Raw genomic sequence first — 13,234 nt, 5'->3', positions numbered from 1 at the left:
TTTTACCTTCTCAATTGAAAATTGAACTATTTGGTTGAAATATAAACTGTTAAAATTGTTATGTAAAATTAAATTTTTTAGATTGAAAATTCATGTTTGGTTGTGAAAAATTATTTGTTTTCTGACTGAAAATTTTACAATTTTGTTAAAAATGTGTGCAATTTATTGGGAATTCGCCTTCTTCAGTCGAGAATTAATCTTTTTGGTTAAAGGTTCAACTTTTCGATTCATAATTTTTGTTAAAAACTCAACTTCGAATCTTGTACAACACACGAAAATATTTCAAATCCTTTGAAATCTTTTAAAATCCCTTGAAAATTTTTTTAATCTCTTGAAAATTCATTAGAATTTAAAAAATTCTTCAAATAATATAATTATATATAATTGTTGTAATCTATTATATTGTAGTCGTATAATTGTTGAAATCTGTTGCCGAATCTGGCCCAATCTAATCATAGATTGTTATATTTTCCAAATATGACAATAAATAATTTTAAAAAATCGCATTTAGAAAATTGTTAATATTTAGAAACTTCCATTGTGAAATATTTAAATAAAAATAGATTTCTTTCGGCAAACTTCAATAGAAAATTGATTGGCCTCAATTAAAACAACCCTTGAAAATATTTATAAGGAAATCTTGCAAATTGTAATAAATCTTGATTTCAGTGTCTGAATTTAAAAATTTATTTAAGATCTATTAAAAGATTTTTGAAATCTTAGAAAAAGATTTCAAAATATTTCAAAATGATTTCAGAAAATTCAGAAATAGGTACAGATATACATACTAAAAAAAAGAGGCTAGTGATCTTTTTATTTCAAAAAGAGACTATAGTGAATTTATCTTCAAAAAGTGATAAGTGATAATTAATAAATTTTAAATAATAATGTACTATAAGCTAAGATTCCTAATAAAAAATAATATTTAAAAACCCGTTAAGCTAAACATCATTCAGCCATCAAGTTATGGATTTCCTTTCAACATAAACATAATTCCACCAGAACTTTTATTTCTAAATTTAACTCGCTTCTGCAAACACTCATTTCCGTAGAAAGTTTCAACCACTCATGAAGGATGAAATTTTATTGCTTTCTTTTCTAAAAATCATATAAAAAGTCGTTAACTCCAGATCTGCAATTTACAGGAAGAGATTTACAAAAAGATAATTATCATTTAGTATAAATTTCTTCTTAAATTGCCGATTATCTCATCATTAGACAACTTTATAGAGTGGGAATCCAAAGAATCGAATGATAAAAACCCTTCCTTTGCCGTTAGAATTTTTTTTTAATTATACTTTTTTCTTATTTTTATAGAAGATATTCCCTAAATCTGAGTTAGTAAAAATTCAAATAATTATATCAATACTAAGGTTTTTAACTGATAATTCAGTTATTTTAATATTTTCATTAATTGAAATAGTACAATACATTGTGTGAGTCGCTCTCCAAATTAAAAAAAAAATATTTTTTTCACACAAATGATTTAAAAACAGTGGAACCGGGTATTTTTTAAATAAAATAGGAAAATAAATTCCTTTAACCTTTAAAGTGCATACACGTTAAAAATCACGGCAAAGTGCATCGTAGGTGTGCAAGACCCCAGCGTATTTAATCATGTATTGTTTAACCCCTATTGAATATTTTGTTACAATAAAATTATCCGATACAGTTTAAGGTATCTTTTATAAGGTAGACTTGATTTTATAGCCCTTTATTTATTTTAAGTTTGTCAAAAAAATTATTGAAAAAAGGGAAAAAATGGATTTTTTTACTTAAAAATTCATATCTCATGCAATTTTAATTATTTTAACCTGAAAATGTATGGCTTTACTTTTGAAATAGTGTCATTTCATTTTAAAAATATTGCAGCATGGGTCCTTCCCAACAAGATATTTATTTGTACAGTTGAAAAGTCAATTTTATGATAAAATGATGAATTTCAGATGCTTGGGGTATCTGACACCCACAATGCACTTTAAGGGTTAAACAAACTCAATGTGGGTACAATATTACATTAAATTAAATTACAAACACTCTAAGTTCCTCAGCTTATAGGTAAAAATATTGCATTTTGGAAAAAGATATAAATTTTTTATTCAAATTACGAATCTAGAACCAAAGAGATGAATTTTCAAGAAAAATGATGAATCTTCAACAACAAATTAATTTTGCATTAACAACAAAAGATATGAATTTTCAATTAGTTGAATTTCCAAGCAAACAGATGGATTTTTAACTCAATTTATAAATCTTCAACCGAAGAGATGAGTTTTCAAATAAAATGATAAATTTCAACAACAATATTATTTTGTAACAAACTGTCTACAACAAAGAGTCAACATTTAACGAAATAGTCAAAGTTTCAAATAAAAATGATACATTTTGAACCAAAAAGTAAAATTTTTAACCACAATTATGAATTGTCAAACAAAGAAATGTAGTTTTAACAAAAGTAGTTTCGTTTTCAACCCAAAGAGGGGAATTTACAAACAAACTTAAAAATTTGGATTTTCAACAAAAAAAGTCAATTTTCAACTGAATAGTTGAATCGAGTTGAATTTAAAACCCAAAAAGGATGACTTTCATACCAAATTCTTGTTAAAATTGTTGTTAAATATAAATATTCAACCAAAAAAAGAACGTAGTCACATTTCCAGTTAAAAAACTAATTTAAAATTTAAAAAACACAATTTTCATCAAAATAGGTAACTTTGCGGACAAACAATTGAATTTTCAACTAAAAAATATAAATTGTCAACCTAAAGCGGATTAGTTAAAGTTGTAATTAAAAAAAAAAGTATTTTCAACAAAATAGTTATATTTTCAACCAAATTGATAAATTTGTAAATAAAATAATCAATCTTCAACTAAAATAGATAAATTTTATACAAAAAAGATTAATCTTATACCAAAATATACGAATTTTTAACAACAAAAAAAAGCTATATTTAAATTTCAAGTTATGAAACTTAATTTTCAAACAGACAAAAAAAAACGAATTTTCCACCAAACAATTGTATTTTTAAACACAAAATTTTAATTTTTAACAAGCTAGGGAAAGTTTTAGACAAAAAATATTTTTAAGTCAAAAAAGAAAAAAAAATCGTCCAAATTGTTGAATCGTCGAAAAGAAAAATTTGCTAAAAAACAGTTAAATTTTCAAACTCAAAATATAAATTTTGAATAAGAAAGCTGATTTTCAACTAAATAGTTGAATTTTAATCGCAAAAAGACAAATTTTCAACTAAAGAGAATGACTTTTTAACAAAAATGCTGAATTGAAAAAAAAGTTTTAACCAGAAAAGGTGAATTCTCAACCAAAAATAATGTAGTGGACTTTTCAATAAACAGGTAATTAATTTTCAACAACAAAAAAATGGAATTTTCTAATTGGGTTCTAATTCAGTTTGCATTTAAGTGGTAAAACGTGAAAAAGGACGAAAAAGGGTTTAAAAAAAGGCTGTCATAAATAAATGGACATTTCATTGATAAATAGACTGAAGAATAATGGTTTAAATCCAAATTAAAATTCATTTGTAATATTTACTTCAAAATATTAGTTTGGAAAACTGGAAATTTCAATTAGAAAATAAAGTTGATTAATACAATCATAAAAAGGTCTGAGCGCCCATTTTTTTATATTAGAAAAAGCCATTACACGTGAAAACTTTTAATTAAACATGAAAACTGAACGTTTCATGCGCGACTGAATCAGAAATTCGGACTTTTCGTTTATGCGCAGCGGGCGGAAAATCGCTTTTTGTGTCCCCGAGGGCCGCAAAAAGTTAAAGAAGTGTGCCTTTAGGAAGAAAAAATAATCAAATCTGTGATTATGATGAAAAACTTTGTATATTTGAAAGAAGTAATAAACAGTATGCCTTTGATGAGCAACTGAATGTTTTTATTGAATTAAAAAGATTTCTATGAGAAATCCAAAGGTGCGCGCTTAGCCCCCAGTCTTGGCGTTGGCGTCAATTTTATCAAATGTCAAATGAACTTTCGCTCATAGACATTCGCGTTTATTTGAAAAATTGCACTTGAAATATTTATCCATTAAGATGTATCAGTGCTTTCATTAATTTCCTTTTTTTTTAATTAAAAAAAAATGAAAATCGATTATATTTTACTAGTTCAAATTTGGAGATTGAGTTGATATATATTCTATAAAAGAGGGAATCTAAACTCAGATATTTCCGGTTTATAGGATGCCACTAGTTTTTGGCAATAATCACTCGCACATAAACTCAGAATCACGTCCAATTAAATACCTTCTCCCCCTGACCCTCAAAAACCGGTTACCTGGGATGCGGCGCGTTATTTTCGTAAGGTGGCCAAGATCGCGCGTCAAAATATATGTAGCTAAAAAGCTTTCAGAAATGTCTTACTTGAAAAGAAAAGTGTAGATATTTCGAGAATTATCAGACAAAATTATAAAAATTTAATTCTAGTCTTAAAATAACTGATAATGTCCTTCAATTTTAAACAATCAGATTATTTAAATAACGTAACTAAATGAAAATCAATTTCAAAATCTGCAACTTTCATGCAATGTGAAAAAATATTTTATTTCTTATAAATTATTTATTAACAATTAGAAGCATTAAAAATTGAAAGCATTTATTCAAATTTAAACCAATCCAATTACTTAAATTATAATTTAAAAACGTGAAAAATGAATCTAAAATTTCCAGCGTTGCTAATTGAAATTTACGCTATTTTAGAAATTATTAATTGTTTATGCACCTTCCCAGTATAACACATTTATTCAGGGTGTCTAAACCTTATTAAAAAAAATCCAGGACTTCTCCAGGTTTTCTAGAAAAAAATACATTTTTCCAGGTGCCTTCTTTTAACAGTGACTTTTCACGAAACATAATAATAAAACAAAACGTTTTTTATTGATTTTTTTATCTAGGTGAAAAATCACGACGCTATACTCGAAAGTATTTCAAAGTTTCTCTTTTTTCAACTTTAACAACAATTTCATGAAATCTTTAAAATTTGATAATTTTTTACTGTTAATTTTATCAAATCGAGTTTAATTCCATGTGTAGTAAGCTTTTTTTTATTAGAATTGGTTGAAATTTGACTGAGTTATCGAATTTTAGGATAATATTTAATAGAATAATAAAGTTTTAAAACCGATGATGGAATTTTAAACAATAAAGATTAAACTTCAACCAAAAACGATTGCATTTCCAACGAAAGATATGATTTTTTTTAAATTTTTAACTAAAAAAAAGGTGATTTTTATATCCGAAAGGGCGAACTTCCTGTTCAAAATGACGTATGTTTAACAAAACAGTTGCATTTTCAATCAAAAAGGATGACTTTTTAACTAAATAGTGGAACTTTCTAATTACAAAACTGAATTTTTAAACCAAATAGTCGTATTTTAAACCAAAATGATTAAAATTGAAACAAAAACAGTTAACCTTACAACACGAAAATTGGAATTTTCAGTAAAAAAAATAAATTTTTAACAAAAATATTAATTGTTAAAGAAAAATGAAATAGATGATATTTCAAAAACAAAACAAAAAACAACGAATTTTTAACAAAATAGTTAAATTTTCAAACAAAGAGTTGAGTGTTAAAAAATTATATTTTCAACAAAATAGTTGAGTTTTTAAGCAAGTAGTTTAACTTTCCATCTACAAAAATGAATGCTTAACCAAAAGGACGAAATAAAAAAAAATAATTTTTTAACGAAAAAGACAAATTTTCAACAAAAAAGTTGAATTTTTAAACAAATAGTTTAATTTTTAATCTACAAAAATAAATTCTGCACCAGAGATGAATTTGCAATGACAAATTTAACAATAGAAATATTTTTTTATTTAATTTATTGAAAATTTTTAGTAGCTAAATTTGTAACACTTAAAAAAGATTTTCATCTTCAATTCTAGAAATTAAGTAATAATAAATGGTTTCCTTTTTTTTATGTTTTAATTTGGAATTATTCACATTTTCAAGATTATTTATTTTAAAATTGTTGAATTTTGAATGCTTCAAAGTTTGAAAATTCCCACTTTTTAAAAATTTATATTAAAAACGCAATAAATAAATTGATTAATACGTTATTTTTATTAACATTTTTTCAAATAATTTTATTTTTGAATTCATTTTTTAACCATTCAGCATCTCAACAGCTAGAAAGAAAATTCTCAATTTTTTTCAAAATTAAAAATTGGATTTTTTTACTGTGCAAAGCTGAAAAAACGTGCTACTCAAATGAAAAAAAACTTTCTGCCTAAATTTTCTGGGAACTTAATCGAAACGTAAACATTCAAGGCCACCTAAACCGGTTCCAGCTGGAATGCATAATATTACGCAATATACTTAACTGAGCATATTGCGCAATATACTCGAACTTTCAATTGCACTTCAAAGAGAAATTCTAGTTTGAAAATTGGATAAACTTAAACATTTGTCCAAGAAAAGATAATTTCGATTATAAATTTTTTTTATTGGCAATCACAGGGTGGCCGTTTTAATCAAAGAAAAAAATTCTCGATCATTTCCCGGTTCGCAAACATTTTTTTCATTTAAATTAATAATAATTCAAGTAAACAATTTTAAATTAAAAGCAGCCTAATCTGCCAAATTACAAATTTTAAGTTTTTTAAAATTAGATTCAGTTGAAAAAATATAAATCCAGGTTATCATTTTTAATACTCTAAATTGAAGTGTCAATCAATGCATTTAAAATTTTTCGAAATTATATCATTTTAAGCATTTTTAAGATAGAAATATTAAAAATTGGACGCTATATGTTTTTAAGAAACTGAACACTTCTTAAATTATTTTATTTTGAATAGTTTAAAACCTTTTAAAATACTTCAAAATTTTATTTTAAAATCTTGACAATTACATGTTTTTTGAATTTTTCCAAATAAATTTTTTTTCAGAACTTCCAAACATATTTTAAGATTATTCGAATTTTTCCTAAAATTTTGTATACACATTTTTTTTTAAATATCCAGCAAAATAAAAAAAATTTCCTTAAAATCTTCACATTAATTTTTGATAATTTTGTAAATCTTTATAAATCTTTTTAAATATTTTCTTAAAATTAATTTTTAAAAATAAAAAGTCATTTTCAAATTTCCTATGAAAATTTTTTTATTCCTTTAAATAAAAAAATCTGCCAAAATCTATATTTGGTTTGAAATTAGACCGTGGACTATTTGCATTGAAATTTTGATAAAAATAGCCGGATTTTGTGGTTTAAATTATTAAATTTTGTCAAACAGAGCAATTAAAATTGTAAGGTTCAAAATTTAGTTTTTTTTTTATTAAGTTTTGTATATTTAATTTATAATTACTGATTTTGAATGAACAGTCAGATATTTCTAAATATTAAGTAACTGCTCTTTTTCTTAATTAAAAAATTTCAAATTTAATAAAAGTCTTTGGATTATTATTCACTTTAGAAATGTTTAAATATAATTCAATTTTTAAAAAAATTTATTTATATTTGCATCTGATCAAGCTAAAAGTTTTTTTTTATCAAAAATCTTTGATTTTATACGCTTATAATTTTAAATGGTTCAAGTCTTTAAAACGGCATTTTAAAATGCTTTAAATTAAAATGTACGCTTTAAAATAAAAAATCTTTAACTAATTATTTGAGACACGGTTGAAATCTAATTTGGACAGATTTTTTTCCCTAAAAGTTTGTAAAATTCCCGCTCAAAAAATAAATTCACTATCATTTCCCAGTTTTTCCCGCTCTTATAAAATTCCCAGTTTTCCAGGTTTCGCGGTCCAGCAGCTACACTGAATCAGTAAGCAATTTAAATTTTTAAAGTTTATGTTTACAATCGATAGTGAAATGACTTTGAATTGGAAGAATTATAATGAAAAAGACCTTCATTTCTAGAAGAATTAAATAAAGAAGCGGCGATGGTGCGGAAACTTTGTCGATCATTAATCGCATTGTGAAATAAAATTTATCGCTAGTCTTCTGCAAGTCCTTCACGTATTTTCTAGTCTCCTTTGGAATTTGAATTCTTGTATAATTTCAAGGCTTTAGAAGAGGCTTTCAAACCACAGGTTCTAATGCTGACAAATAACCGCAATCTTAAGAATTGCCCGAGCTTTTTTATTTCGAGCAATGAGTGCACCTGATTTATTTTTCCTTGCAACGATTATTAAAAGACCATAAGACTGTCATTATTCTCCCAGTACCTGATCTCCTTCAACAAAATATCTTTGACTTCAATCTCAATAATATATTGCTTCAACAGGATGGCCGTTTTAATAAAAATAAAAAATAAATCCCGATTTTTTCCCGGTACGCAAACAATTTTTACGGTCAATGTATTGATGCAGACTCCTGTAAAAAAAATATGATCCAACGACTAAATTTAAACCACAAAGAACAAACAAAAACAAAATTCTATTGTAATCGGAAAAAATTTTGTTGAAAAAAATGAGTATATAAGAAATAAATAATTTTCGGACAAAAAAAAGAGGAAAGAAAAATTGAAAGGTACTGTACGAGTACCAAAACGTTGGTAATGCAATTTTATTATTTTATATTTATTTATTTTTATTTTGAATGTTATTTTATTGTAATTTGATGATAAAAAAAAAATAAAAAAGACGAAAGAAAGAAAAAAAGAAGGAAGGGGATGTGGTTGGTTACCTTCTCATTTTTCTTTCCTCTTTTTTATTTTTGTCCGAAAATTTTATTTTTTTTTCAACAAAGTTTTGTTCAGATTACAATAGAATTTTTTTTTCGTTGTGGTCCAAATTTGGTCGTGGGATTCTTGTTTTTTTTTAAGGAGTTTGCATTAATTTGATTATTGGACGTTAAATAGAACTTTTAATTTAGATTTTAATCTAATTTAAATTTCTTAAATTTTGGTAATGTATTTTCAAAAAATCGAAAACTAAAGCCAAAATTTTTTCACTTGAAGCAATAAAAACTGAGCTGCAAATTAAAGGTTTCGTTCTTGAAGCTTAAAAGTTTTTAAAACCAAAAATTGCATACCAAACTCTCAATAATTTAAATGTATTTAAAAGAAAGCTACCAACACTTTTCAACTGAACATTTTTTAATTAAATGCAGTTAAACTGCCAAATTAAAATTTTACACTTTTATCAATTATAGAGTTCAAAGATTTTGATTCAATTCCAAAAATATAAATCCACGTTATAATGTTTAATGCTCTAAATTGAAAATTCAATCGATGAATGTAAACATTTTCAAGATTGTATTTTAGTTTAGAAATCCTTGAAATAATTTAAGCTGTTGTACATGTTTTCAAATTTTTAATTATTGTTTAAAATTTATTTTTGATAATTTTGTAAATCTTTATAAATATTCTTTTGAATGAAAATTTTCAAAATAAAAGATCATTTTCAATTTTCCTAGGAAACGTTTTTTTACTCTTTTAAATCATTAAAAATTCCTTTGGTTTTCAAAATTCTTAAAAAGCATCTACATTTTTTGTTCAGAATCTGCCCAAATCTAAATTTGGCTTAAAGGGAAATGACTTATGGTATAATAATAATAATAATAATAATAATAATAATAATAATAATAATAATAATAAGGCTGCGGAGGTTTAAATTGTTTGAAATCATTTCAAATTTCAAATTAATTTCGATTTTTTCGAAAACAATAAATTTAAAATAATTTAAAATTATAGTATTTTTAACCAATTCTAAGTTAGAATCACTCAAACTTGAACTATTAAATTTTTTTAAACTTTAAATTTTAATTAAATTTAATTAAATTTAAATTTTTTTAAACTTACATTAAAAGTTGAAATATTTTTATTTTAAGTAGTTTAAATATCCTTAAAAAGCTTCAACATTTTATTTCAGTCTTGAAAAATAAACATGTTGTTTACAACTTTTGTAAATCTAAAATTATTATTAAAATTTTTTCACAACTTCTAAATATCTTTTAAAATGATTCGAATTTCAAATAATTAAAAAAGAAAATAATTTTCAATTTTCCTGGTAATCATAAGAAAATGTTTTTATTTTTCTGAATCCTTTCACAATTCCTAACAGCATATGCAATTTTTGTATAAAAAGCTGCGAAAATCGACATTATTTTTGTTTTAAATTGGGCCATGGCTATTGTCACCGGAATTTCAGCACAAATAGCCCAATGAATTTAAAACTGAAATAGTTAAGTTTTCAACAAAAAAATTAATTTTTACTAAAAAAGATCAATTGTCAAACAAAACTTAAATAATCAAATTTCAAGTTTAAAAAATTAATGTTCAACCAAACAGATGAATTTTCAACTAAAACTACGGAATATTCGATTGAAATAAGTACAAATTTTCAGTTAAAAAATTACTTTCGACACAAAAAAATAACTTAAAAAAAATTGTTAAATTTTCTAACAACGTGATGAATTTTCAAATAGCATTATAAACATTACAAGTATTATATTTACAATTGAATTTTTGACCAAAAAAAATAACTTTCAACCAAAAAGATTAATTTGTAACAAAAAACAACAAAAAAAAACAAAAAAAAACGTATTTTCAATTAAAAATATAATTTTTCCATCAAAATTGAATAGTTAAATTTTTATTTAAACAATTAATGTTTAACCAAAGCGATGCATTTTTACTTAAAATTCTGGAATATTCAACTAGAACAGTAGTTACATTTTAAGTTTGAAAAAATGTCAACAAAAACATATCAAAATAAAAATAATTTTTAACAAAAAAGTTTAACATTCAACCAAATAATTTTATTTCCAACCTGATAGATAAATTTTCAACTAAAATTAAAAATATTTAACTAGAATACTTGAAGATGATCAACGTTAAAAGAAAATAATTATTTTCTACTAAGAAAAAATAGATTTTTTTAACAAAACAAGTGAATTTTCAAAGAAAAAGTTGAATTTTCATTTAAAAAAGAGAACTTTTTGTCAAAATTGTTGAATTTTGATCTAGAAAAGATCAATTTTCAACAAAGAAAAGAATAGTTTAAAAAGTTAATTTTCAACCAAATTGATCAATTTTCATCGAATATTATGAATCTTCAACTGGAATAGTTGAATTGTATGCCAGGAAGATGAATAATTTTCAACCATAAAGATTAATTTTCTACAAAAAGGCAAATTTTTGACAATAAAGATAAATTTTCGAATAACCAATGTAATTTATAAATAAAAATATCAATTTTTAACCAAATAGTTAAATTCTCATCCAAAAAAGATGAACTTTCAACCAAAAATAGAATGGTTAATTTTCCTATTAAATATCTAATTATTAGCCAAAACTAAAAAGGATTTTCAGCAATAGTTCAATTTTCTTCTGAAATATCAATTCGATTATCAAACTGCAGACAGCGAAAGAAATCGCACAGAGAAAAAAATTACAAAAGGCTTTTCTTATCATGGAAAATAATAAACATTCAACAATAAATTCTTATTTAATTAGAATAAACTAAGATAATCTCAAAAATCCGCGACTAAAGGTAAAGTAAAAATCACTTTTCTAAATTGAACAAAATTATTAATTATTAAATAATGAAAACTTGAATTTTGCTGCAATCAGAAGTAAATTTCCGGTTTTTTAAATAAATCCGGATTGTTATCCCAAATTTTAAAATCCAAAGACATAAACGGTATAATCCATTTTTCTCAGTATATCTAAATAATTTTCATACAAGTTCAAAATATCATTCAGTTCTTTTAAATCATAGAAATAAACATGGTCATAATTTTAATTGGGATGACGTAAGATCCTTTGTCACGAGAAAAATAAAAAAAAATATGATTGATGAGGAATTGATATGTTATTTATAAAGAGAGAGGATAACAAAACTATTAATTTAAAAAAGAATTTCTCGAGATATCCCAATATTTGACATGTGGCTAATAATTGGATAAATTGAGCATTCTTTTTCAAAATAAAGTCTTATAAATGAGCACCTTAATTTTCGCCGAAGAATAGAAAATTCGACGAAATTTAACTTTTTATACTAATCCTGTTTTTTTTTTAATTTTCAGATAATATGCGAATTTTAATTAATCTGTTTCTATTGCTCGTACCAATAGTTTTCCGATAAATAATCCCTGACGAGGAAGCTTAAATTGGCATAACAAAATTTTGATTCCTAGTAGTATAAATATTTTTACCTATTTTTTCCTTTTTGTTATATATCTGTCCCTAATAAGCAGAAAAAGAGGTATAGTTCAAAATTTAATTTTTATTTTCGAACTATTAAATTAATGATTAAAAACATATTAGAAAGTCCTTTAAAATTTAGTAATTTCCAATTGATAAAAATATCGAAAAAAATTGATATGTTTTGTAGTTTTTAAGGATACTTACCTCCATTTTCATGAATTTCATAAAGTGCATATTCTGGGACGGATAACATTCGCATATCTGGCCGAAATTTTTCGATTAAAGTTTCTATTACTGCTTGGCTTGTCGCATCCGAGGCTACCCTTATACATTTGGTAGCCACTTTTTGACCACTATCTTGGAAGTAGAACCTCATTACCCCATGGAACTCCAGGTCCTAAACAAAATTTGTATTCAATTATAAAGTGAGGATGATAACACACTTTATTGATTAAAAGTGCATTCTAATTAAAAATTTAAACAATTTTAAACTAGGGTATTTCAAATAAGAGAGCTTAAAACGAAATCATTTTAAAATATAGTATTTTAAAATGATTCTTCATGCAGCAGCATTCAAGATTCAACAATTTTTAATCGTAGTTTTCGAAATTTATTCATTTTATTTAAAATTCAAAATGTATAGACTCAAAAATCTTAACCCTTAAAGTGCATTGTGGGTATCAGACACCCCATGAAATTTTCAAACTCTTATAAACCATACTTAAGGGCACGTGACACAGCTAAATACCTATATTACCGACCACAGTTTTTCAGTTCACTGAATGTTTTTTTGAACCTAAGAACTTTTTTTGTAAATAAAATATCGAGCTGAAACTTTGAGAAATGCAAGAGCCGAAAGAAAACTACGTTTAAGTACAAAGCTTAATAATAAAAGATGTAAAAAAATATATTTCAACAATCAATTCCAACGGCATCAGCCGGTAAAGTTGTACACGAAAATACGAATCCTCTAGAGCCTCGTCTAGTGGCCGCCAGGTTTCGTATTTTCCTCTACAACGTCACCGGCTGATGCCGTTGGAATTGATTGTTGAAATATATTTTTTTACATCTTTTATTATTAAGCTTTGTTCTTAAACGTAGTTTTCTTTCGG

General features: G+C 24.6%; 1 protein-coding gene across 1 annotated transcript in view; it reads right to left on the bottom strand.

The window, feature by feature from the left end:
* Positions 1–13,234, bottom strand: part of LOC117180738 (afadin-like) — a 284,255-nt gene that overhangs the window by 230,645 nt on the left and 40,376 nt on the right. Inside the window, exon 4 of the mRNA XM_033373229.1 lies at positions 12,327–12,519. Coding sequence (XP_033229120.1) covers positions 12,327–12,519 — 193 coding nt within the window. The remainder of the gene's footprint in view (positions 1–12,326; positions 12,520–13,234) is intronic.

The sequence above is a fragment of the Belonocnema kinseyi genome, chromosome 9, assembly GCF_010883055.1.
Source record: "Belonocnema kinseyi isolate 2016_QV_RU_SX_M_011 chromosome 9, B_treatae_v1, whole genome shotgun sequence".
In the NCBI taxonomy this organism is placed as follows: Eukaryota; Metazoa; Arthropoda; class Insecta; order Hymenoptera; family Cynipidae; genus Belonocnema; species Belonocnema kinseyi.
Note: the sequence above shows the minus strand (reverse complement) of the source record. Positions and strands in the feature narration are given on the sequence as shown.